This window comes from Bufo gargarizans, chromosome 11, assembly GCF_014858855.1.
Source record: "Bufo gargarizans isolate SCDJY-AF-19 chromosome 11, ASM1485885v1, whole genome shotgun sequence".
Lineage (NCBI taxonomy): Eukaryota > Metazoa > Chordata > Amphibia > Anura > Bufonidae > Bufo > Bufo gargarizans.
In genome coordinates this window covers 44597508-44623096 of record NC_058090.1, presented here as the reverse complement: position 1 = coordinate 44623096, position 25589 = coordinate 44597508, and the positions used below count along the sequence as shown (strand labels likewise).

Genomic DNA, 25589 nt, shown 5'->3' with positions numbered 1-25589 from the left:
TGGTTCATCCATGAAAATGTCAGTTTTTTGGCCTCCGCGTGTCATCTGTACTGCACGGACACTGCTAGCCTGAAAATATATTTCCAGAGAATTTCCTAGCAATGAGCCATGAAAACTACGGAACGGACACCATGTTGTGTCCAGACCAATAGACTGTAATGTGCATGAGGAGTCCCTAAGCATGGACAATAATGCAGTATGCTTTTGTGGTGTCACCACGGACTCATGGCCTGTGGAAAACCACTCATGTGTGAATACACACATTGAGGTCGATGGATATGTGTGATGTCCATGTTGACCACACGTCTGTGACTCACTGACATGTAAATGAGGTCTTATGATTAATGCATCTGATTAATGCAACAATAAGAGGACTTTTTGGACTGCTAAGCTTCCCTATCCTATATTTGCCCTTAGATTGGTGCCAATTCAGCTCTGAATGAAAGAGCACATTAATATTCAAGGATGTGTCTGGACACCCATTTTCAAATACTGCAAGAGAGGCCTGTAAACAGTTATAGGGGAACCACCCATTTAGGACCCTCGTCTATTAGTAGAGAGGTTACAAAGAGCTTCTCTTGCTCTGGAGGACCCAGCTTGTTCATGCATTACATGAACCACCAGCTTTGATGGGAACGGTGTAGTAATTACCCTGCGGAGGCTCTGCAGAAGAACTGAAGACCTGATGGTGGTCCCTCCCACAGATTACAGCATGGCACAAGACATCCCAGCAACAGGACACCTTTTGATCAGTGTTTTGTCAAGGGACCTTTCTAACAACACCAGATTATCCAAAGGGAACAACCTTTCAAAGGGTGCTGCCATCCTACATCTTTTCTTGGCTTGTAAAAACCATCATGAAATGCAAGCCTTTTTTTGCAATTGTTTTTTGGGTTGGCATTTTTTACTCACACATTTTTTTCAGACTATTTTTTTTTTCCCCTACAGAAAAGTCTATGAGAAAAAAATGCCACCATCAGAGCATGTGCACTTGGCAACCTGAAGGCATCTGTGTTGGTCCCATGTTCATATGTGCCCGAATTGCTGAGAAAAGTGATGTTTTAATAAATGCAAATGAGCCTTTCTAGGAGCAACGGGGGCGTTGCCATTACACCTAGAGGCTCTGCTCTCTTCGTAACTGCCAAACCCTCACCAATTTGATTGACAGGGCCAAGCAGTGAAAACATCATGTCTGGCTCTGTCAATCAAAGAGCAGAGGGCACAGCAGTTGCAGAGAGAGCAGAGTCTCTAAGTGTAAGGGCAACTCCCCCGTTGCTCCTAGAGGCTCATATTAAAACATGTTTCTCAGCAATGCGGGCACATAGGAACAAGGGACCGACACAGATGCCTTCAGCAGCCAAGCAGATCTGCCAGTTTCATAGACCCTTTAAGGATTTTTTTTATTTTTTTTTATTTCTAGTGTTCAAGATGAACCACTCTGGCTGCTGCATTTTTTTGGGACAGACTGGTTACTAGAGATGCATCCACAAGGCAGTGGCTGTCTGGCAGTGTGTCTCCAGCAGCCAGCCATTATCTGATGAAAGAAAAGCAGATGTGACATCATTCTGACCTCCACCTTGGCCCGTGGTATTAATCAGAGAGATCCGGCCCATCAGTTCACGACTGATGACATTATAACGGAGAACATTTGTCTAACGCCCATGTATCCCACAGCAGAGATTTAAGATTGGCAACTAAAAAAAGAACAAGAAACTAGGTTAAAAATTGACCGCATCAATAAAAATAAAAGCAATGGTAATGCTATAATTAATGTTAGGGTTATGTCAAGAAAAGATGCTGCATTTCATCTTCAAGTTTACGCAAACTATTTTATATAAAGGTGGCTCACAGCCATAGAAGAAGGAAGAAGATCTATCAGCCAGGGCACCTTGCTGGATAATTCAAGACAATTACATTGTTGTAAATGGCTTATTGATCTGTAAATTTCATTCTGCAATGAAGAGAAGAGAAAACATGATTCCAGTGTCTCAATAAGTATGTTAATCTGATGGCTGAAGAATCAAATCAAAATTGTTTCGGATGGAGTACAGCCTCAATCCATATCATCCTAGGGAAGCTCCATCTTGGAGTCATCAGAGGGTTGTCTTTAAACATAATTTCATACTTCAGATACAGCTATACTCTGCAGACTTTGCACAAGTACTCTATTGGCCCTGAGTTCCAGGAACAATACAAGATAGTGTCATATCTTATTAAAGAAAATGCCCCTTTCTCCACTTACCATGCTCCTCCACACCTCTTGCACTGTTCATTCACTCTCAGTTCACTGGTAAAATCAATTTTCAGAGAGACAGATGAAAACAGATTATCAGATTACTGAGGGATCAGGTTACAGCAGCCATCCATGGAAACCTATGGAGAGATGAGGGGGAGCAAGGAGCTGCAGAGAAAGAGGCACGGACACAGAGATGCCGTAGGCTCTAGTAAGTTGCCCATCTCACCCTAGTGAGGGATTCACAGCTACACTACTCGGTACCTGTGTGTGTTATAGATAGGTAGGGGAGCAGGATCTCATCTTCTCTGCACTAACATAGCAGCTGGACTCAACAACCCACTAGCTCAGGGACAACTGACCACTGGAGATGCAGAGGCTAAATCTAGCGAACAGTAGTAAATGTCATAATTCACTATAGAATTTAAAATAACATTGACCGCACGAAAAAAAGCAGCAAAAAAAATACTGGTACAAAAATGTTTAACGAAATTGCCAAAAACCTCATTTTTATAACATTACAGAAGGCTAAACAAGCAATTCAAAGACGTCAACCATCTGACAGCACAAGCTGTATTCTGCTGACCGGGGTGCACAGGAACATGGAAAGTTTGAAATTTCAAGCAGCCCTGTGTTATTAGAACATCGCTGCTGCTAAAAGGGAAATATCCCAGCCGTGACATTCCTTATATATACTCTACAGCATCTCCAAAGGGGACTTCAAATTAAAAGAAGGCACATCATATAAAAACAACATAAGATGCCCGTAAAAGAGGCTGAATAACAGAGTGCTTTCTGAAGCTGCAAGAAGAATTCATGCCCCCACCATTCTAAAATTTGACCCTTTAAAGTCAGTGCCCTTATTTAACGTATTACTGTCTGGTGGTGCTTTAAGTAGGGTTGCCAAAAACATAGAGGTTAGCGGGAAGCTGGCCCAAATAAAACTTAATGCTGACCACCTGAAAACTGATAAAACAGACACATATCATGTTAAAAGGTTTTTCCAAGATTTTTTAACTGATGACCTTTACTCTGGATAGCTGCTGTGACCCTTCTACTTCAACTTTACTCTGGATAGGTCACTGGTATCTGATCAATGGGGGTCTGACCCCCCCACGATCAGCTGTTTGAGAAGGCACCGGCGCTCGCAGTAGTGCCACAGACTTCTCTCAGCTCACCAAGCACGGCACTGTACATTGTATAGCGGAACATGTCGTCAATGATCTAGGGAAAGCTGCGAGAATGCCATGGCCCTACAGCGAGCGCCGGTGCCTTCTCAAACAGCTGATCGGCGGTGGTCCCGGGTGTCAGACCCCCTGCAATCAGATACTAAAAAAGTTTCTAAATCTCAGAAAACTCCCTTAGAAAATCTATGCAATGACAAAGCGAGAAAATAGCTTATTTCAACATTATCTAAAACTTTCTAAAAAAAAAAAAAAAAAAGCATTCAATGCATTGAAGTTTTTTTGTTTTGCTTTTTGCACGGGAAACGTCAAATTTGGTCAGTGTGGGGGACTATGACAAACATTTCTGAAGCCCTTATGTGAACTTAATCACACATATGCACTATAATTCACAGTCTCCTGCAAAACTATGTTCAGCCCAGGACTACGGCAATCCCAACCCCCATCATTGTGCTCTGTAGCATGCTGATCACTAAACTACTCTACTAACTACATTAGAAAAGTGGATGGGGACAAGTCAAGATCAGCAATATCAAGGCCCTCTCTCTCTTTCTCTTGCTTCAATGCTTTGCAGGCAAGGCTTTAGTCTGTACTCTAGAAACAGCTACGAACTGCAGTTTCTTCCATCAGTTCATGGCTTTAAAAGGCCCCCAGGACTAATAGGGGTGGCCCGTTATTTAAATAGTCAGCTACCCATGCAAATATGGAGAATAATTTAAAACAACATTATAATATGTCTGCCAACGACACGCAACCCTGTCCAAGTTTTCTTCTGGGTTGAGTCAAAGTCCAACTGTAAGTTTGATACCCGGATTTGGTATCCGTATTGCCAGTAACAGGGGATGGGAGGGCAATACTGATAAAACACCATCTAACATTGGAGGCCACTTATTCAGAAGTTATCCACAATAAATACATAGACGGACAAACATTGCATATATCATCGAGGACTTAAAACAACAAAAAGATGGAAATAACAGCAAAGAATCACGAATGATGACAGTGTGTGACTGGAAGAGGAAAAAACAGGAAGTCAAGGAAATCATGGCAGCAGGACAGAAAGCGATTTGGGATTCTGGTTTTAGATCTGGTTATCAATTTCCCATCAGGAGAGAAATACCCCCCCAAAAAAAGAAGCTTATAATGAAATTCATGATAGGAATTCTTGATAGGTTGTTGAAGGTTCTGAATATTAGAGTATTGCAAAGTCTTCCAAACGCAAAGGCGAATTTAAGGATAATCAGGGCGAGCAGCATCAGGACTAAGTTTCATATTGCCTTCCAGTGATCTTACGAATCCTCAAAGTGCATTCAGTGCAAGAGACGCGAGCATGTCCCACTTCTGCTGGCCGCAGGTGGATATGCCGCTTTAAGACCAGAACTCTTGTTTTTGTTCACAGGTTGTCGTTTTGTAGGTTTTAGGTTTGGTTCGGCATAGTGGAACAGTGCTGTCTTGACTCTGGCCTTCCACGTCCACATCCAGTAGTGTTCGTTCGGCTATAGGGTGCGTCACATGAACAGGAATGAGAGCAGAGAATCCCGGCCTCTCCTCCACCGTGCTCCCACTGCTGCTGGCAAAGCAGGAGTCCAAGTTGCTTGGGGTTTCAGTGCATGAACTGTTAGCGGGAGATTCCCCCCGGTTTCTGCTTGGGGATACAAACCACCACGAGTCCAGTCTCTGTCTGTTGGTGGAAGGTCGGGGTCTTGGAACAAACTCTAAAGTTTTGGGTCTTTCCAGTGCAGAATCTTGCTGAGAATTCCAGCGTCGTGGAGTTGGGGGGAACACTAAATTGGGGTCGGGAAGACGGGGAACTTCTTGTGGATCTCGGTTCGGAGACACAACATCTAAATTAAGAGAAACCAAAATTTTTTGTTTGAATATTTGAAGATTTAAAAGGGGTTTTCTCACCTCAGCAAATGGCATTTATCATGTAGAGAAAGTTAATACAAGGCATTTACTAATGTATTGTAATTGCCCACATTGCCTCCTTTGGTGGTTAGACTCATTTTTCCATCACATTATATGCTTCTCATTTCCATGGTTATGACCACCCAGCAATCCAGCATCGGTGGCCGTGCTTGCACACTATAGAAAAATGCAATGGCCTCTCTGGTGGCCAGGACCATAGGAATGCACATAGGCCGGCCCTTCTTCCTATAGTGTGCAAGCACGGCCACCGATTCTGGATTGAAGTGGCGGTTGTAACCATGCAAACGAGCAGTGTATAATGTGATGGAAAAATTAATCCAGCCAGCAAAGTAAGCAACATGGACAATCACAATACATTAGTAAGTGCCTTGTATCAACTTTCTCTACATGATAAATATCATTTGTTGAAGGGAGACAACCCTTTTAAAGGGGTTATCCAATAGTACAAATACCCCCCACAATGCCAGGGCCCCTCCTATAGACGATACTTACCTGGTCCCCGGCACCCACGTCCCTCCGGATCCCTGCACGGCCAATAGCTGACCAAGACGGTGACCAGCTTCCCTAGCGTGGCCATGCAGGGATATGGAGGGACACGGGTTCTGGATAAGTATCGACTATAGGTGGGGCCCGGGCTTTGTGGGGGGCATTTGTACTATTTGATAACCTTTTTAAGGCACTATTCACATATGCGTTGCATATTCTTCCGTTTTTGATGGGAGAAACAGTAGTGTCTGCAGGGCTTTTTTTTTTTTTCCTTGTCCTGACAGATCCCCCTATATAATGGGGTCCGTTGAACACTCTAGTGTCCGATGTGCTACTGATCCATTACAGCATTATGGCTTCCATTATAAACAGAAGCCAAAGCACAGAGACCTAAAAGAAGCTTCTGTATATTTTTCAGACCATCAGCTCATATTTCTTCTGACAATGCAGTAAGGTGCCACATGATTAGAAAAGATACATTAACCCACACATGTACAGAAATCGGCCTTATTACCGCTTCGTGTGGGAAGAGTCCCTATAAAGCAGGTTTCAGATATCTCTAACTCCTATAAAAACCCAAATGTAGAAGTCACCTTTTTCCATGAATGCTACAGACGGTAATACAGAGGTATCATGAATGCACAGCTACTTCTCCGCCTGCTATAGAAGTTCTATGCAGGAAAACTTTAAAAGGTTTCAATGGTTTTAAAAGGGTTTTTGCAGAATTTTGATATTGATGACCTAGACGCGGGATAGGTCATCAATATCAGATCTGAGGGTGTCCAACTCCTGGCATCCGATCAGCTGTATGAAGAGGATGCTGCACTGACCAAAGCTTCAGTGTGCGCTGAAGCCTCCTCGCAGCTTACTAAGCACAGCGCCATCCATTGGACAGCGGCTGTGCATGGTACTGCTTCACCTAATTGGGACTGAGCTGAGCCTAAACCATGTGAGTGGTGTATGGTGGTGTAACTGGCCTAGGAAGAGGCCTTAGCGCTCACGGCCTCTTCAAACAGCTGACTGGCAGGGGTGCCAGAAGTCAGACCCCTGTTGATTCGATATTGCCGACCTATCCTGAGGACAGGCCATCAATATCAAAACATTTGCAACTTTTTGAGCTTCTTGACAAGGGTTTAGCAGGAGGAGTGGGGCCTACTGTGGCCCAGCTCATTCGAGTTTCTGGAGTATGGAGGGCCAGAGATATGACTAATTTATTAAGAGGCTTCTGCCTCTTAATAAATGAGGCTCATCTTACTCCAGCTCATTCTCCACTTAGTGTTCACTGTAATGAACATTAGATGTTCCAGTTGGCCCCTGAACAACATTTTTTTAATCTATCCACAGTATACAGAATATAGTTGTATAAGAGCGTTCCTAGAAAGCCTGTGTAAATGGAGCAGCAGTGCACATGTGTGACCACCACTCCATTCACCTTTACTGGACTGCCAGAGATAGTAAAGCGCTGTCCTCGGCAGTCAGAGACAGTTCATAGAGCGTGACTGCTAGCATCTATATTCTAATTCTATATCCTACTGGGACGGTCTCTGCAGTCATCCATCTCACATTTCCTAAACTGACAACGGTCAAGGAAGGAGAACAATGAATCAATATGATGTGACTTACTTGATCCTGAAAAGCTTACTAAGTAATTATTGGGTGAAGTCCCATTACTAATGATTGGCATGACTTTAATGGCACCATCTGAAGGGGTCCTTCTGTGTTCTTGGTGAGTTCGGGAATTTAAAGTCACATGAGTTGGAGTGAGGGACTGATTGGGGTCCCTCTTAAAAGTTTCAATGTGAATATTCACCAGAGGATTGCAGACAACTGGGGCCTGTTCTTCTACAGGACTGCTGGGCATCTCATAAACTACTATTTCGTCACTATCTGAGTGCAGCAGGGACAGAGTAGAATTACATTCAGAAATGGAAGACAGGGAGTGCATTGTGATAGATGTTGTTGGCTCTGCCGGATGAGAAGGGGAATCTTCTTTCCGAAAAAGTTTTCTAGAGGGTGGGCTGGTGCTTCTCCTGGGACGGGCGGCACGCTGGAATAAGCTCTCCTTTTTCTTCTTCTCTTCTTTTGGCTCATGTTCATGTTCTTGACCTAGGTTGAATCTGCCAGCTTCTAACAGGTCAAATCCTAACCCAACAGTGGCAAGAAGAGCTCCACAGCCCAAGAGAACCATTGAACATCTCTTATGCTGAGAGCCACGCTTGAGGCTATTGGTGGGAGTGAGCTGTGGAGTGCTCGTAGCAGAGTTTACTGGTGTGGGATTGTTACTGGTATCGCTGAAAGGCCCCTCCACATCTTCTCCTTTGTGAAATGGTATGCAGAGGTAGGATTTGTTTGGAGTGGGTGCTTGGGAATCTTTGACATCCACCTGATTCACAAATGGCTCAGCAGCGTTTTCAGCTTCTGCTCGAAACAAAAGGAAAAACATACATCATATTAATCACATAATATAAATTGCATCGTCAGAAATTGTGAGCCTGCAAAACTGCTGACAAGGCTAGAAAGGTGACCAAAAAAAAAGTTAATCATATCTATGTGGATGTTTTTAGTAGGAGCCCTCTGCCACAATGCCAAGTGTCTGCTGGGTGTTCCATCACGGTGAAGTCTCCTGGGCTCTGTGGAATATTTGATGCCCAAACCCTTCCCATCTCTTAAAGGGACTGGCCCATCTCACACATTGGTGGCATACTGCTAGGATATGCCACCAAGGTCAGATAGGGGCAGGTCCCAGAGGTGGGACCCCCACCTATCCCTAGAATGGAGCCCGTAAAGAGAAGGAGAGCGGACCTTACATGCGTGGCCACCCTTCATTCACTGTGGAAAATAACAAGAGTGATGTCTCAGCTATTTCTGTCAGCCCCATAGAAGTGAATGGAGCGGTGGCCGCACTTGCACAGTGCGCTTCCCACAAATTTTTTGGGGACTTCCAAAAATAGCCGAGCGAGCATGCGCGGTCCGCTCTCCTTCACTTTGCGGGCTCCATTCCAGAGTTAGGTGAAGGTCCCAGAGGTGGTACCCGTACCTCTCCGACTTTGGAGTTATATCCTAGCGATATGCCACCAATGTGTGACTAGTGTTAACTGCAGACAGTGCAGGACATTTCACGGTTGGGGAACACCCTGCAGACACTTGGCATCAGGACATAAGAAGGAGACTTTGGTGATGGAGACTGAAGACTTTTTGTTGGTCATGCCTCTACCAAGAATATCCACATAAGTATGTTTAAACTGGTTTCTTGGTCAGCACTGTCAGCAGTTTTGCAGGGTAAAAACTGCTGAAAGATTTGCTTCAATTATTATAAGGCATCTCAAAAAGATTTTCTTTGATTCTTAATCCCATCATTTGTTACATCCCAGACCAAATAAAATGCCTACATTACTGTAGCATAACAGATCAGCAGACCACTTCATTATCACACACAAATTTGGATAATATCATGGAGATGGTACCTATGACCACCATCCAGTTCTGAGGCCTCCTGTTACACATACTATACATTGCAAAAGACTTCTTGCAAGGGTTATATATACAATTTTTCAAATAAAATGGCTTTGTGAATGAGATTTGCTGTGCTAACGCCATTTATGGGACACCAGAGTCATAAACAGCGGCTGAATTCTGCTGAAAATGCAGTTTGAATTCTCCATGGGTTTTCTGCTCCATTACCCTTATCAAAACTGCTTGTGAAGGATCAATGTGAGTGTTTTTTTAATGTTGTCTTTCTAAAATCCTATATTGTGCCTCAATGTGCAATACTTACATGAAACTGTTATATTAAATTACAATATAATTCATAATAACAATCATGAACAGGGGAGATAGAGTGGGCTTACAGGCTGTGTGCATGAGAGCCTACTACCAAGTAGGAGTTTGCCGCTGGCTAAATAGGTGTAGATGCCTCAAGGATAAGTGCTGAAATGCTTCCACAGGCACCGAGGGTGAACATGACCTAGAGTTGCGCGCGCACACACAAAAAAAACAAAAAAAAACAAAAAAAAAAAACACCACTACTGCGTGCAATCATTTATCAACTGGTGCAATGGTCGGGCCCAGAAACAGTTTCTGTATGATATCTGCCACTTCTAAGAGCTGGTCAGTATCACACGAATATATTTTCTAGTATGTAGGAGATGCTTCGCTGAGTTATGCCATGACTAATCATATAGTACATGAAGATACCTTTCTAATAAAGCCACAACCAGCCCTGTACTTTACATGGGTCCAGAGATCTCCCCATTCATTCAATGGCTCTGCTAGATTCTCTTCAGGCTAGCAGCTCTGGAGGTGTGTCCTTTCTGCTGCAGCTCTTTCCCTGTAACTGTCACAGCTTCCAACAGAAGATATGACTGGTGGCGGTTGAAGATTTAAACTGAACGGGTGCAACCACCTTAGGGCCCTTTCACACTTGCGTTGTCCGGATCAGGCGTGTACTCCACTTGCCGGAATTACACGCCGGATCCGGAAAAACGCAAGTGTACTGAAAGCATTTGAAGACGGATCCATCTTCAAAATGCGTTCAGTGTTACTATGGCACCCAGGACGCTATTAAAGTCCTGGTTGCCATAGTAGGAGCGGGGAGCGGGGGAGCGGTATACTTACAGTCCGTGCGGCTCCCGGGGCGCTCCAGAATGACGTCAGAGCGCCCCGTGCGCATGGATGACGTGTTCCATGTGATCACGTGATCCATGCGCTTGGGGCGCCCTGACGTCACTCTGGAGCGCCCCGGGAGCCGCATGGACGGTAAGTATACTGCTCCCCCGCTCCCCACTACACTTTACCATGGCAGACAGGACTTTAGCGTCCTTGCAGCCATGGTAACCATTCAGAAAAAGCTAAACGTCGGGTCCGGCAATGCGCCGAAACGACGTTTAGCTTAAGGCCGGATCCGGATCAATGCCTTTCAATGGGCATTAATTCCGGATCCGGCCTTGCGGCAAGTCTTCAGGATTTTTGGCCAGAGCAAAAAGCGCAGCATGCTGCGGTATTTTCTCCGGCCAAAAACGTTCCGTTCCGGAACTGAAGACATCCTGATGCATCCTGAACGGATTTCACTCCATTCAGAATGCATTACGATAATCCTGATCAGGATTCTTCTGGCATAGAGCCCCGACTACGGAACTCTATGCCGGATCCGGACAACGCAAGTGTGAAAGGGCCCTTAGTGAGGTGGACAAAAAATAAATAAAGAACAAACAGCAGGTGGCGCTATACAGATACATTTTATTGACTAAGGCAGGGCTGGCCAACATGAGGCTCTCCAGCTGTTGCAAAACTACAACTCCCAGCATGCCCAGACTGCCTACAAGTATCAGCCTACAGCAAAGCATGGTGGGAGTTGTAGTTTTACAACAGCTGGAGAGCCACAGGTTGGCCAGCCCTGGACTAAGGGCTCCTTCACACTTGCGGCAGGACGGATCCGGCAGGCTGGTCTCCCTGTCGGATCCATCCTTCCGCCGTTTCGCCGAGCCGCCGCAAAAAAGTCGGACATGCAGGACTTTTTAGTCCGGCGGCTTTCGCCGTGCTGCGCCGGATCTCAGCCCCTGTCCCCATTATAGTCAATGGGGACGGAGCGGCGGTCCGGCGATACGGCGAAACAGCGGAAGGACGGATCGACAGGGAGACAAGCCTGCCAGATCCGTCCTGCCGTAAGTGTGAAGGAGCCCTAACTCAGTGGCTATGTTAAATCTTCAATTATTATTTTCTTTTTTTTTTTTTATGACCACAAAAATAAGCGTAAAGTTTAGCTAGAAAACATGAGGTTTTAATTATCATACCTATAATAGACAAAAAAACAAAACTGACCACTACAACTCATTTCACTTGAAGCAATGAAGGACAACTCTTCGGCATACCTGTCTCAGTCACAGTGGTGAAGCCAGGTGCAGAAGACGTTTTCATTGGCTTCCCATGGTTTGATGTACTCGAAGAGCATGACTTTGAACTTTCTATAGATATCCTGCAGTTCAAGAGAAAGACATGCAATTACTTCCAGGGGACATATTTTTGTACCATAAAAGATCATTTGATTATTAACCCTTTCCATGATGCAGCGATTTCCACTTTTTGCTTTGTCTGTTTATACTCCCTGCGTTCCAGCAGCCACAACTTTTTTATTTTTCCATTCACATAGCCATATATATATTTTTTTTTTGCAGAACAAGTTGTTGCTTCTAATGGTACCATTTAATAATACATACAATACAGTGAGAAGCTGAAAAAAAAATTTGTAAATGTGGTCGGATTGAGGGGGGGGGGGGAGGGGGGGGGGAATGCAATTCCACAATAGTATTTTAAAAACCAGATGTTAACTTCATTCTATGGGTCAGTACAATTGCAGTGTTAGCAATTTTTTTTAGCTTTTCTTATATTTTAATACCTGTAAAGAAATAAAAACTTTGAAAAAATATATATATTTTTTTCCTTTGCATCACTGTACTCTGTCCCCCATAACTTTTTTTATACTCGCATGTACGGAGCTGTGGGGGGGATCATTTTTGTGCAGAGAGATCCGTAGTTTTTATTGATACCATTTTGGGGTGACTTTTTGATAACTTTTTATTCAATTTTCTGGGGGAGGTGAAGGGACCCAGAAAAATTGAGATTCAGCCATTTGGATTTCATCTGCACACCGTTCACCATATGGGATAAATACATTTATATTTAATATTACGGGCATTTTATGGACACAGTGATACTAACTATCTTTATTTCTATTAGCAATTTATTTTTTTATTTTTTTTTGGGGGGGGGGGGGGGTGATCTGAATTTGTATATGTTTGATTTATTTATTTATTTTATCCCGCTAGGGAGAATCACTGTGTTTCTGTCAAGCCTTTCTATAAACAGAACTTGATGGGAACTTCGCTGCGGCAGGTCTCAAACCATTCAGATGTCCCAATCTTGTTGTGGTGGATCCAGTCACTGGGAGCGCAGAGCTCCTGCTAATTGATAGCTCAGATGTCACGGTCAAAACTGAGCATGGCATGTGAGGGGTTAAAGGTCTGCGACCGGTGTTGTTGCCAGTCACAGACTCTGCCACTGAGTGCCTGCTATGTAAAACAACAGACGCCATCTTTAAAGACACAACGTCCGCCATTCATGTACAGCAGATGTCAGGAAGACCTTAAGTAGCTTCAGGCAACTGAATTCTGGAGCATACCCACTACCCGATTCTCCCTGATTGATGAGGGATCAAGCAGATCAGCTTATTGTCAAGGCACCAACCCAACATGTAGAGACCAAAAAGGAGATTTATTTTACAGTAAACTAACTGGTATGGTTTGTGTCCTACAACAAGCTACTAGCTTCTTGTATGAAGTAAGATGACATGACCTAGAGATAATACACTGCATACACTTGCCTGTCCTCGCTAGCCCCGGAGTCTTTGCTACTTAAAGTGGCTGGGGCCCAAGGACGAGATTTTTTCTTTGTCTCTTTCTTCTCTTCGTCTTCACTTTCATCCTTCTGGCCACCAGTGCTCCGGTTTCTCGATTTATTGGAGTCTCCTGGAGTCACTTCATAATATGAAAATATCAGGTCAGAATAAGCTGGCACAAGACACACAGGCAACATTAAAATGATAAGCCAATTGTACGTTGAGAAGGTTACTTCTAAATCTGAGGCTGTATTCATTCACAGGGGCTCATGACATACACAGTGGAGTCCCATTATTATGACCCCTTCCTACTTCCAAACTCGGCAGTGTGTCGCTCATGAAGGAAGTGACACACCACGTGGCACGAGACACTGCAGAGGAGCAGTTCCCCACCAAAATGAACTAGGGGCTACAAGCTGTGTGTCTAAAAAAGCTCACCAAACCCTACTACGTATGGGGCTTCGAAGAAGACGGATCGTCACTGCACCTTTGCTAATGAAGCTCCATCAGCTGAAAATGAAATTTTCACGGCAGTATCGGAATTGGACCTCCATCGATTGGCAAAGGGTTGTCTTGTCCAATGAGTCAAGTTTTCTGCTTCACTGAACGGATGGACGTTCTCATGTCAGGCAAAAACATCAGAGAACAAACACCCTGCAACCATTGCTGGAAGAACACAAGCTGCCATTGGTGTACGGCAGTGTTTTAAAGGGGTTTTTAAGGAGTTTAATATAGATGGCCTATTGTCAGGATAGGCTATCAATATGAGATCAGTGTGGGGTGAGGGAGGCGTTCATTCTCAGTGCCCTCATTAACCAGCTATTTCAAGAGGCAGCGCCGCTGTCTTGAGTGCCACAGCCTCTTCCTAGGCCAGTGACGTCACTTTCATCGGTCACATGGCCTAGGAGCAGCTCAATCCTATTCAAGAGAATAGGCCTGGACTGCAATACCAAGTACCACTGCTATACAATGTACAGCGCTGTTCTTGGTGTGCTGTAAGGCGGCCAAATCACTTACCAGAATTCAGAGGCATCTTCAAAATGCTGATTGCGGGGGTATCAAGAGACAAACCCCCACTAATCAGATATTGATGACCTATCCTGAGGATTTGCCCCTAGCTTTCCCAGACAAAAACAAATGCAGATTTGCCCACAAGGACTTAGGGGCTAATTTATTATACTGAAATACGCCTAAATCAGGCATATTTGAGGTGCAGATGGCGGTGCAACGGTTAGTTGCGCCGCTATCTGCAACTTCGCCCCTTTCACACCAGGTCTTACAGCAGGCCCGTCTCATTTACCATTTTCTACGCCTCTTTTAGGCGTAGAAAAATCTAAATGTAAGACAGCTCAGAAGCGGTCTTACATTTGGAACTGGCACTGGATGCGCCGAAGTTATAGAGAGGCCGGCGCCACGTCATAATTTTGTCGGATCCTCCGCCAGAGCTGGGGCTTTATTAAGAACGGCGTCTAAAACACTGGTCTTAATAAATGTGCCCCTTTGGTTTTAAGAAGGAATAAAAAACTGCACAGAGGTTACTTCAGGGTACGGACTAAGAAAAAAAGCAGAAACATGACAATGACATTCGTGATGCTCTAAAAACGCTTGTAGAGTCCGGGTCTAGAACTAAACAGCAGATTATGTTTTAACCAAAAATTTTACAGCGTTAATAACTGAAGAAAATAAACATCTCCAAAATACAGATCTGCCCGATATGACGCCCAGAAGCAGCTCAGTAATTAGATGTGCCTCGGTAACAATCAATGAGCAAGAAGCATGTGATGCGCGCAGCCAGAATTAAGAGCTGTAACAACCAGTCTTTTGCATGGCTACTTACACTGAATGGCTCGGAGACGCGGGATAATGGTGGGACTTGCAGGAGGGCTGAACTTAGTGCTAATTAAGCTCTTCCTTTTGTCCATGGTAGGGGAAGCCTGTACAGTGAACTTGTGTTGGAAATCTGTAAAGCACATCATAAAAAGGAGAGGCGTGCCGCTCAGTAAAACAAGATGTCAATGGCTTTTTGTGGTCCAGAATAAAAACATATACGGTATACAACCTTTATGACGATCATAACTACAGCACTGCAAATAAGAACAGAACATTTCTAATAGTGTGATCCCAAAATAAGAGTACATTCACACAAACGTAAGCCGTCCGTTCTGCAGAGAGCAAATCGCGGTCCGCAATGCACATGCACCGGCTGTGTGAGTCCCGTATTGCGGCGTGGACTCAAGTGATATACGGCAAAAGATAAGACATGTCCTATCTTTTGTAGCGTGCGGAGGCACAGACCAAAAAGCCCACGGAAGCGCTTCCGCTCCTTGCCTCCGCTCCACACATGGCTGCATTTGGAGGATTGCGGACTCATTCAAATTAATGGGTTTGTGGTTCGACATACGGGCACGAACGGCCTACAGTCGAGTGAATGTAGGCTTAAAGGGGTTATCCGAGATGCGTCATAATCCCATGCGGCCGGCACTTCTGGGATCACATGCAGTACATTTAACAAGTGATCTAAGCCTAGGGTTAGAACCCGCAGGGCATGCGCGAGTCTGAATCTTACGCTTGCGCTGCAGGTTGTAAAACCAGGTATGTGAACCCGGAAGTGGCGGACGCACAGGATCGCGACGCATCTCAAGTAACCTCTTTAACTGGCCATTGAGTGTTTCTAAAAAGTATTGCCATTTCATAAGGTGAATTCATATGGCCAAGATATGTGTGGGGTCCAACCACTGGAACCTCTATTGATCCTGAACTCAAAAGGGGCCTAAGTGCAGGTTTAGGTTTCTTTGACCAGGAAAACCATACCAGCAAAATGCCATCATTTTAGAAGATGGCTGCACCCCTATAAAAGGAGGTAAAATTTACATTTTCATGTTTTCCGGAGACATTAAACAAAGTTGTCCCCTATACAAATATATCTATAAGAATACAGTGAAAGCTCACCACTGATGTACCAGTTTGCCACAGTCACACCCAACATTACAGACTGTGTGCACTCAAGGTTACATTTCTGAAAGTGAATATTCCTCCCTCCCTTGAACATAATTATATTCTTTGTAATCTAAAACATGTAAAAAATTCTGTACAAATTAATTTCTTATATTGTTATTATTAACAGGTGTGCCTCCGATACACAGCTCCAAATCTAGACTTTGAAAATAACACACTGGTCGCCTGCAGTTTTCCCTGGAGGAAGCCTCTGAGTTTACTGACAGCAATGCAAAACGAATATAGAGTAAGCTCTTAAAGGGAATGTGTTATCAGAACATGAGTTTTAATATTAAACATATTTCTAAAGGATTTTTTGCTTATGTTATTTAGTGTTGTTGAGCGAATTGAGCTTTGGATCCTCGATCTGAAGTAGATTCGTTCAAAATTTCATTTGACTGTTGTACAGAGATTCGTCTCCGTACAACATTCAAACGTATGGGCTCCGGCAAGGGAAATCATGAAGTCTTGCGGAACTTCGGGATTTATGTATTTTTTTTTATACTTTAAAACCATTTTAAAATATGGATCCAAAGTCGGCTTTGGTAACGAGGTACCGGCCCGCACTGAAGCCGACTTCGGATCCATGTTTTAAAATAGTTTTAAAGTTTAATGATCAATGGACGAAATTATTCACAGTCCCGTGAGACTTCGCTGATAACGAATTTCCCCTTGCCAGAGCCCATACATTTTAATGCTTTACGGAGGTCTCTGCACAGCATTAAAACGAAGTTTCGAGCGAATCGGCTTCAGATGTAATTATGCTTAATTTTCCACGTCACTATCCACATTTAATAACAATCCTAAAATCCTGCAGGTTTCAAACTGGCCACTAAGCCTAATAATAGGCGCCATTTCTTGTCCTGTTCAGATCAGTTTTCAGCAGTCATCTCATTATCATCGCAGGCAGGATTGCAATGACGGATAGGGATATCACATATATATATATAGATAGATATAGATAACACAGGACCGATCCACCATTCACAGTAGGTGATATCAAATTTTTTTTTTACTCACACCTGACCTCTGCACAGGTCGCAGAGCATTCCTAGAAAAAACTCTCCCATAGAAGTCAATGAGGTCAGTTGTGGTCTATTGTATCTATGGACCATGGTGGCTGCTGTAAAGCATATCTGTAAACGCTGTTAACAACATCCCAGGCAACATGGCTTCAAATTGAGGGATTTAGAGCTGTGTATTAGGAAGACTATAAATACCCGTGACCAAGCTGCACCCAAGAACGTACCTGACGGCAGGCTGATGATGTTTCCGTCTTTCAACTTAAGGCGACTTTTCTTGAACTTGCCTTTGCGTTTCTTCACCTTGGGCTTCTCTTGACAGAGCTGGTGGATGATGATGTTCAATTCTCGTTCCAAGATGTCAATTTCACGCTCTGCCAGCTCCTGCTCCCGTCTTCGTAGAAGTTCCTCATGATTCTTCTGCTCAAGGGCTGCCCGGGACAGTTCCTCCTCCCAGCTCCGTAGCTCCTATGTTCAGAAGAAAATAAAAAACATTGCTATGTCTCTGCTTGTGCGCTGGAATACAACCACAGTCACATTGTGCAAGGCGTAGACAAAAGCACAGGACACACACAGTACCTTTTCCTTTGCCCTGAGCTGGTCAAACATTTCCTGGATCTCCTGCTTCCAGTCTTCCTGCAATGAATGGAAGGAATCTTTGGGCATCTCGAAGAAGCCAGATTCCTCTATTGTGGTCAGCTGGAACAGGATGTTTGTAAATGAGGGGCGACAATGTGGATCAGGGTTCCAACAATCTGTTAAAAAATAATAATAAAATATACATACAGTGAAGGCTAATGGCCTGCAAATAAATGGTAATTAGATACTGGCAGCCTATCCTCAGGATAGGTCATTAATATCAGATTGTTGAGGTTCAGACCCCCAGCACCACCACTGATCAGCTGTTTTAAGCAGCTGCCGACGCCGAAAACTATATAGCGGACAGAGGCAAAAGGTTCAATCCACTGTGTAGAGGCCATGCATCTCATCTCCTATTCAAGTGAACGGGAGCGGAGCTGCAGTACACCTGCACCGGAAGCTACACACTGGATGAAGCCATACATAAACAAAAACACAGTTTTCACTGGAAGCGGCTGCCCAAAACAGGTGATCATTGGGAGGGCCAGGTGTTGGGCCCCCACAATGTGATATTGATGACCCATCTTTAGGTTCAGCCTTCAATATCTAAGTCCGTCAGCAGCTTTGACCATGCTAAACTGTTGACGACGCTAGGTAGGGGCTCGGGAGAACAGTACAAACATCCCTTTTGTGGTAATTTTCTTATCAGGAGTAGCGTGAATATGAAGTTTTATTCTGTTAAATTCTGCTCCTGCAAGTGCCCCAGGCGGAGCTTCACTGAAAATTTCTCTTGGCATTGATCTACTTCACAGCCATTCTCTACTACTGTGAGTGACAGCTGTACCATCTAACCAGGAGATTTTTACACATGGCACTCAGAGCAGACGGGGGTGGTCTGTGAAGCAGCACTATGTAGGGAGCACAGAATTTGGCAGACTAAAACTTCATATTCACACTGCTCCTGATGTAAAAAGCTCCACAAGCGGCATGTGTGCACTACTCTCCCAAGCCCCTAGCTAGTGCTGTCATCAGGTTAGCATGGTCAAAACTAATAACAGACTACAAGTCATCCATTAAATTAAAGGTTTGTCAGATTTACTAAAAATATTTTTTGGAACGACCCCATTAGGGCATTCTGGTGGAATAGAGGTGTGCCCCCTCCCCAATTAGCACACTCATCTACTAGCCAGAGTAGAAGGCGGCTACAAAAAGGGTCTCTCACTTTGGAGGACCAAGACTGTACATGCATTACAAGGACAGCTCATTGAATTTGATAAGCACAGTGTAAGGGCTGAGTCAAACCACCATGAATGGCGGTTTGACTCAGCCTCCCTGACTCGAAATGCCTGTATCATAGGGTTTTATGATAGTCGGTTCATATATGATTACAGGTGTTTACAGTACAATAGACCCTTGGTCAGATACTGATTGTATCAGAAAACCTTATGATGCAGTCAGTTAGGGTCAGGGGAGCCGCAGTTGGCCCGGGAGATGCGGTCGACATGCGGAGCTTTGTATGAATCAGCCCTAATGTTTCATTTCCCCTGTGGTGATGTTCCAGCAAAATTGAACATGTGATTTTTACAGCAGATATTTGGGGGGGTCAGCTTATTTGTGAGGGATCTCTCCAAAAATACAAGATGGTAAAAAGTGGACAAATGGATCAAGTACTGCATATTTCTATTTGCACTGATAGAAAACTAAAAGCATAAACAAATGCTGGAAGAAATGTATATAAAAAAAAATAAAAGCTGCAAGATGCCAATAAAAAAAAATGGACATATTTTTTATCCAATCTTTGCCCTGCTCTCTGTATAAGGCATACCTCCTTTATTAGATCTTAACACATCCAGCAGAGGGAGTATTCTTTATACAGCGGGTGAGGTTCAGGTGACATATGCAAAGAATGTCATGATCCTGACGAAACCAAAAGGAAGGACTCTTACCCAAGGCAAACGGCAGAGGTTTCCGGTTCAGCCTCATGATTCACTAATCAAGCAGTGTTCTGTATAAAAAACCTTGCATGCAGCATTCCTGACCATATACTAATGATGCTCCAAACTGAAGCTTACCTTCCATAAGTCTTGTAAAGGGTTCTGGACATGTGGAGGGAATTGGGAGGGACAGCTTATTCATGGCAACTCCGTACGCGACTGCTAAGCCATCAATGCCCCGGAAAGGTACTTCTCCGGTCAACAATTCCCAGAGCAGGACTCCATAACTGTAGTGAAGAGAAGAACCTAAAGTTATTTCATGCAGGGTCTTGGCCAAACTCCATCAATGTAGACTCGGCACACGTGGGGTGGAAGATTGTGAGTATACAGATAATCAGTTTTGCTGTCCGCAAATTATGAATACGTAAAACACTTTGTGAGTCCCGCGTTTTCCCATTTCGCACATCCCGTTAATAATGCCAGCAAAATAGGACATGTTCTTAGTGGGAGTGTAGAATGGACATCCGGATTCTGACAGCACGCGGTGTGCTGTCCACATTTTTTGTGGCCCCATTGAAATGAATGGGTCTGCATCCAATTAGGGCTGGGCGATATGGCCTAAATTCTATATCGCAATATAATTTGAAGCATGTGCGATATAACGATATATCGCAATATATTATTTTCTTCTGCATGTATACAAATTACATGGCCATCATCATTGATGTCCCCCAGCCAGCGCCATCAGCCCCATGCCATTGCCGCCATCATCATGTCCCCCAGCCAGCGCCATCAGCCCCATGCAATTGCCACCATCATCATGTCCCCCAGCCAGCGCCATCATCCCCATGCCATTGCCACCATCATCATGTCCCCCAGCCAGCGCCATAAGCCCCATGCCATTGCCATATCATCCATGTACCGAGCCAGCGCCATCATCCCCATGCCATTGCCACCATCATCATGTCCCCCAGCCAGCGTCATCAGCCCCATGCCATTGCCATATCATTTATGTCCCCCAGCCAGCGTCATCAGCCCCATGCCATTGCCATATCATTTATGTCCCCAAGCCAGCGCCATCAGCCCCATGCCATTGCCACCATCATCATGTCCCCCAGCCAGCGCCATAAGCCCCATGCCATTGCCATATCATCCATGTACCGAGCCAGCGCCATCATCCCCATGCCATTGCCACTATCATAATGTCCCCCAGCCAGCGCCATCAGCCCCATGCCATTGCCATTATCATCATGTCCCCCAGCCAGCGCCATCAGCCCCATGCCATTGCCAGTTTGCCACCATCATCATGTCCCCCAGCCAGCGCCATCAGCCCCATGCCATTGGCATATCATCCATGTCCTGAGCCAGCGCCATCATCCCCATGCCATTGCCACCATCATAATGTTCCACAGCCAGCGCCATCAGCCCCATGCTATTGCCACCATCATTATGTCCCCCAGCCAGTGCCATCAGCCCCATGCCATTGCCACTATCATCATGTTCCCCAGCCAGCGCCATCAGCCCCATGCCATTGCCAGTTTGCCACCATCATCAAGTCCCCCAGCCAGCGCCATCAGCCCCATGCCATAGCCATCCACCCCACCCCCCTGTAGATTCAGGCCCCTGCTAATATACTTACCTTTCCTGCAGGGTGCGCGGCTGAGTCTTCTTCCCAGCATGTACTGGGAGGGATCTGAGATCACACACAGCGTCAGCCAGCGCGCTGACGATGTGTGCACGCAAGGCCCTGGCCAGTGCAGCGCGGTGCAGAGTCGGGAGGCCACGGAGCGGTGAGTGCGAAGCTTCTTCAATTCACTACCCCTCCGTGGTCATCTTTCGCGATATGGCGATATAGCTAAAATCTATATCGTTGCCCGTATTTATGGCGATAATATCGCATATCTTTTATATCGCTCACCCCCATATCCAATACACAAAAAAATGCAGATCGAATGCAGACCAAAAATACAATTGTGTGCACGGGGCCTAAACAAACTTGGAAAAGGACAATAAATGCTCTTCTGTTATCTTGCCATGTCCGGGACAGGACATCCTCTCCAGGACGGGAGGACTTTAGGACAGACATATTGCTTTCAACAGCAAATTCAATGGCTATGACCTTCAGAGCAAATTATGAAAAACTTGAGAGTCAATCATACAGATTTTTCAATAAATGTAACATACTGGGGAAAAAATACCGTATTTTTCACCCCATAAGATGCACTACCCCCCTCCCCTCAAAGTGGGGGAAATGTTCCTGCATTATATAGGGTCAATACTAATGAGCGCCCTCATTAGTACTGGAGGACCGGGAAGTGGTGAAGGCTTTGTTCTCACCTCTTCCTGGTCCTCGGCTGTGCAGTGGCTGCGCACAGCGTGAGGGCGCTCTGTGACCTCACGCTGTGCGCCGGTTCACTGCACAGCTGACAGCAGGAGGAAGAAGAGCGCAGGCGGTGAGGAACGGCTTGTGTGGAGGAGCAGGCGAGGCAAGTGGTTTATTTATTTTATGATCTGAGGCTGGGGGCTGATAACATATGGCTGGGGGCTGCTTACATATGGCTGGGGGCTGATTACATATGGCTGGGGGCTGATTACATATGGCTGGGGGCTGATTACATATGGCTGGGGGCTGATTACATATAGCTGGGGGCTGATTACATATAGCTGGGGGCTGATTACATATAGCTGGGGGCTGATTACATATGACTGGGAGCTGACTACATATGGCTGAGGGCTTACTACATATGGCTGGGGGCTTACTACATATGGCTGGGGGCTGATATGAGGCATGGAGGACCGATATGAGGCATGAGGGTCTCATCTGAGGTCTGTTTGGGGGTCTTCTTTATATAGGGCTCTGATCTGAGGTCTTATTAACATTCGGGGTCTGATTGCTGATCTGACCTGATGTCTAATGAAAAATGTTTTTTTTCTTATTGCCCTCCTCTAAAACCTAGGTGCGTCTTATGGGCCAATGTGTCTTAGAGGGCTTAAAATACGGTAAATAGTAAACAGTAAGATACATTAATTTCAATGAGCCATATTACATTACATTACAAAAAGATAGTAGATACAGATCTCACCTCCACACATCACTGCCCTTTGAGAACATAGAGGAGCGAATAACTTCTGGAGCCATCCAGGCATACGTCCCTGCTGCACTCATCTTGGTGGTCCGGTGCCATTCTCTTGCAAGGCCAAAGTCTGTGATCTTTAAGATCTTGTTGCTGAGGTCACCATTCTCCACAGCTTCCAGAATTAAAACTAATAAAAAAAAGACTTATCGTCAAAAGTGATGGTCTGCGTCCAAACTCAGAAATATACGTATGGTTATCAGTCACACATCACAGTGGCATCACATTTTATGAAGTGCAGTGAGGAAAAGAATGAATAAAGGGGTTGTCTCACTTTAGTAAGTGGCATTTATCATGTAGAGAAAGTTAATAAAAAGCCACTTACTAATGTATTGTGATTGTGCATACTGCTTCCTTTGCTGGCTGGATTAATTTTTCTATCACATTATAAACTGCTTGTTTCCATGGTTACAGACCACTCTGCAATCCATTAGTGGTGGCCGTGCTTACACAATATAGGAAAAAGCATTAGCCTATGTGTGCTCTCATGGTCCCGGCCACCAGAGAGGCTGACGCTTTTTCCTATAGTGTGCAAGCATGACCACCGCTGATGGATTGCAGGGTGGTCTGTAACTATGGAAATGAGCAGTATATAATGTGATGGAAAAATTAATCCAGCCAGCAAAGGAGGCAACATGGACAATCACAATACATTAGTAAGTGTATTGTTTTAACTTTCTCTACATGATACATGCAAGTTACTGAATTTAGACAACCCCTTTAATACAAGCCACTTACTAATGTATTGTGATTGTCCATATTGCTTTCTTTGCTGGCTTCATTTATTTTCATATCACATTATACACTGCTTGTTTCCATGGTTGCGACCATTCGGCAATCCAACAGTAGTGGTCGTGCTGGCACACTATAGGAAAAAGTGCCAGCCTCTCTGTTGGCTGGGACCATGGGAGCTCACATAGGTTGGTGCTTTTTCCTATAGTGTGCAAGCACGACCACCGCTGCTGGATTGTAGAGTGGTCTGTAACTATGGAAACAAGCAGTGTATAATGTGATGGAAAAATGAATCCAACCATCAAAGGAGGCAATATGGACAATCACAATACATTAGTAAGTGCCTTGTGTTAACGTTTTCTACATAATAAGTGCTATTTGCTGAAGTGAGGCGACCCCTTTAAGTCTGCTGATCTCTTCATGAACGTACATGATATACGCAGGTAGCCAGAGCTGCCACCACATAGAAATCGTGGGGGCACAAGGGTCACAAAGAAGAGGAACGTAACGGCATAATGTATGTTACAGGGTTGCAACAAGCATTATGGCATGCTGACACAACGTCAGAACTGAAATCCACAAGTAATCTACCTCCCATTGTTTTCAATGGAAAATCCATATGGTCATTCATACGGCGCAAATTTTTAATTTTTTTTTGCCACATTTGAAATCCATGTCACTTACAGAAGCAGATACTGAGCAGAAACCTGCGGCTGGTAGCTGCTCGTGAATCCGCTCCACTGACTAATCCACATGCAGATCCACGGCGCAACAAACTGCAAATCCGCAAGAGAATTTGGAAGGTCAGCCTCATATTTCTGCTGAGGATTCTCTTAAAAATCTTGTTGGATTTTCTTGTATGAACGTGTCCTCAGAGCTTAAAGTATGCACAATGAACTCTGAGGAACGTCAAGACTCAACTGATTGAAGATAATCCAAGTTTATTGATACTATGACCCCAACACGTTTCGAGGGACACAGCCCCTTCTTCAGATGGATGATAAAGGGGTTGTCTGCTTTCCTGGAACTGCCCATGGGTTCCACAGGTAAAACAGACCACCACATCCCAGCACAGCTGTAGAAGCCTTCCCACTGCCCATGGGTGCCATAGGTAAAACAGTGTCGAAGACGGTGGTGGTGTTCATATGCTTATATGTGGCCACCTTCTCCGGCTGCTTCCTGTACTGCGTAGGTGCTACTAGTGCCCACCACAGATGCAGGCAGCAGTGTCTCCATATTTTTTTAATACGTCACACAAAGGCTCTATTTGATTGCAATTACACATGCAGTTTTTGATTTTTCCCTTCTAGATAGTACCACTATGTAAACCCTACAGTATACAGAACTTCCTATGTAAGGAACTGCTCGCTCGGCATCCATGTGCATCAGTATTTCTGCTGGCTGCAGAGTGTTAGGCTCAGGAAGACAAAAGCTCTGTGTTGTTCTGGCCTTATCTTTCCCACGAGCCCAGCAGGCCAGGAGTACATGTGATCCGAGCTTTTGTTCTGCTGCCGCACGAGGAATGTAAGGACCTGCTCTAATATACAAGACAAGGGATGAGATTACTTCCAGGACGGTGTGAGGTCTTGGAGCACATGACTGTACAGTCATCTACTAAGCTACAAGCAACGACTTGTGTCACATCCACCTAAAACAAAAGCTGGAACCCGTCGAGGGCACAAGATGTCTTCTGCAGACGAGCAGGCTAGTCCTGGATGTAGACGAATACTGCAAACGCCAGTTTAATATTTTATAAACAGGTCATCCATCCATCTATCGTAGACTAGACAGTAAGGCACCCACAGAAAGCTTGCAGAGGCACTGACTACCTGGTGCTTAGGATTTGTCCCGTCCTGGATGAAAGGCTGGTCCAGCTGGTCAGAAGGTCTTTATAAAATGCAAAAGAAATTATACTCAACTCACCGTTTCCTAGATTCCCCCGATCCGGCGCTAGCCAAGTCCCTTCTGAAAT

The 25589-nt window shown here is 44.8% G+C and overlaps 1 protein-coding gene across 1 annotated transcript in view; it reads right to left on the bottom strand.

Annotated features, from left to right (window-relative positions):
- Nucleotides 1–3488: 3488 nt before the first annotated feature.
- Nucleotides 3489–25589, bottom strand: part of MAP3K9 (mitogen-activated protein kinase kinase kinase 9) — a 73439-nt gene continuing 51338 nt past the window's right edge. The window contains exons 3-11 of the mRNA XM_044272025.1: nt 22835–23015; nt 19890–20038; nt 17818–17993; nt 17466–17706; nt 15060–15182; nt 13208–13361; nt 11700–11803; nt 7456–8250; nt 3489–5261 (exon numbers count right to left, since the gene is read on the bottom strand). Coding sequence (XP_044127960.1) covers nt 4786–5261; nt 7456–8250; nt 11700–11803; nt 13208–13361; nt 15060–15182; nt 17466–17706; nt 17818–17993; nt 19890–20038; nt 22835–23015 — 2399 coding nt within the window. The 3' untranslated portion in view covers nt 3489–4785. The remainder of the gene's footprint in view (nt 5262–7455; nt 8251–11699; nt 11804–13207; nt 13362–15059; nt 15183–17465; nt 17707–17817; nt 17994–19889; nt 20039–22834; nt 23016–25589) is intronic.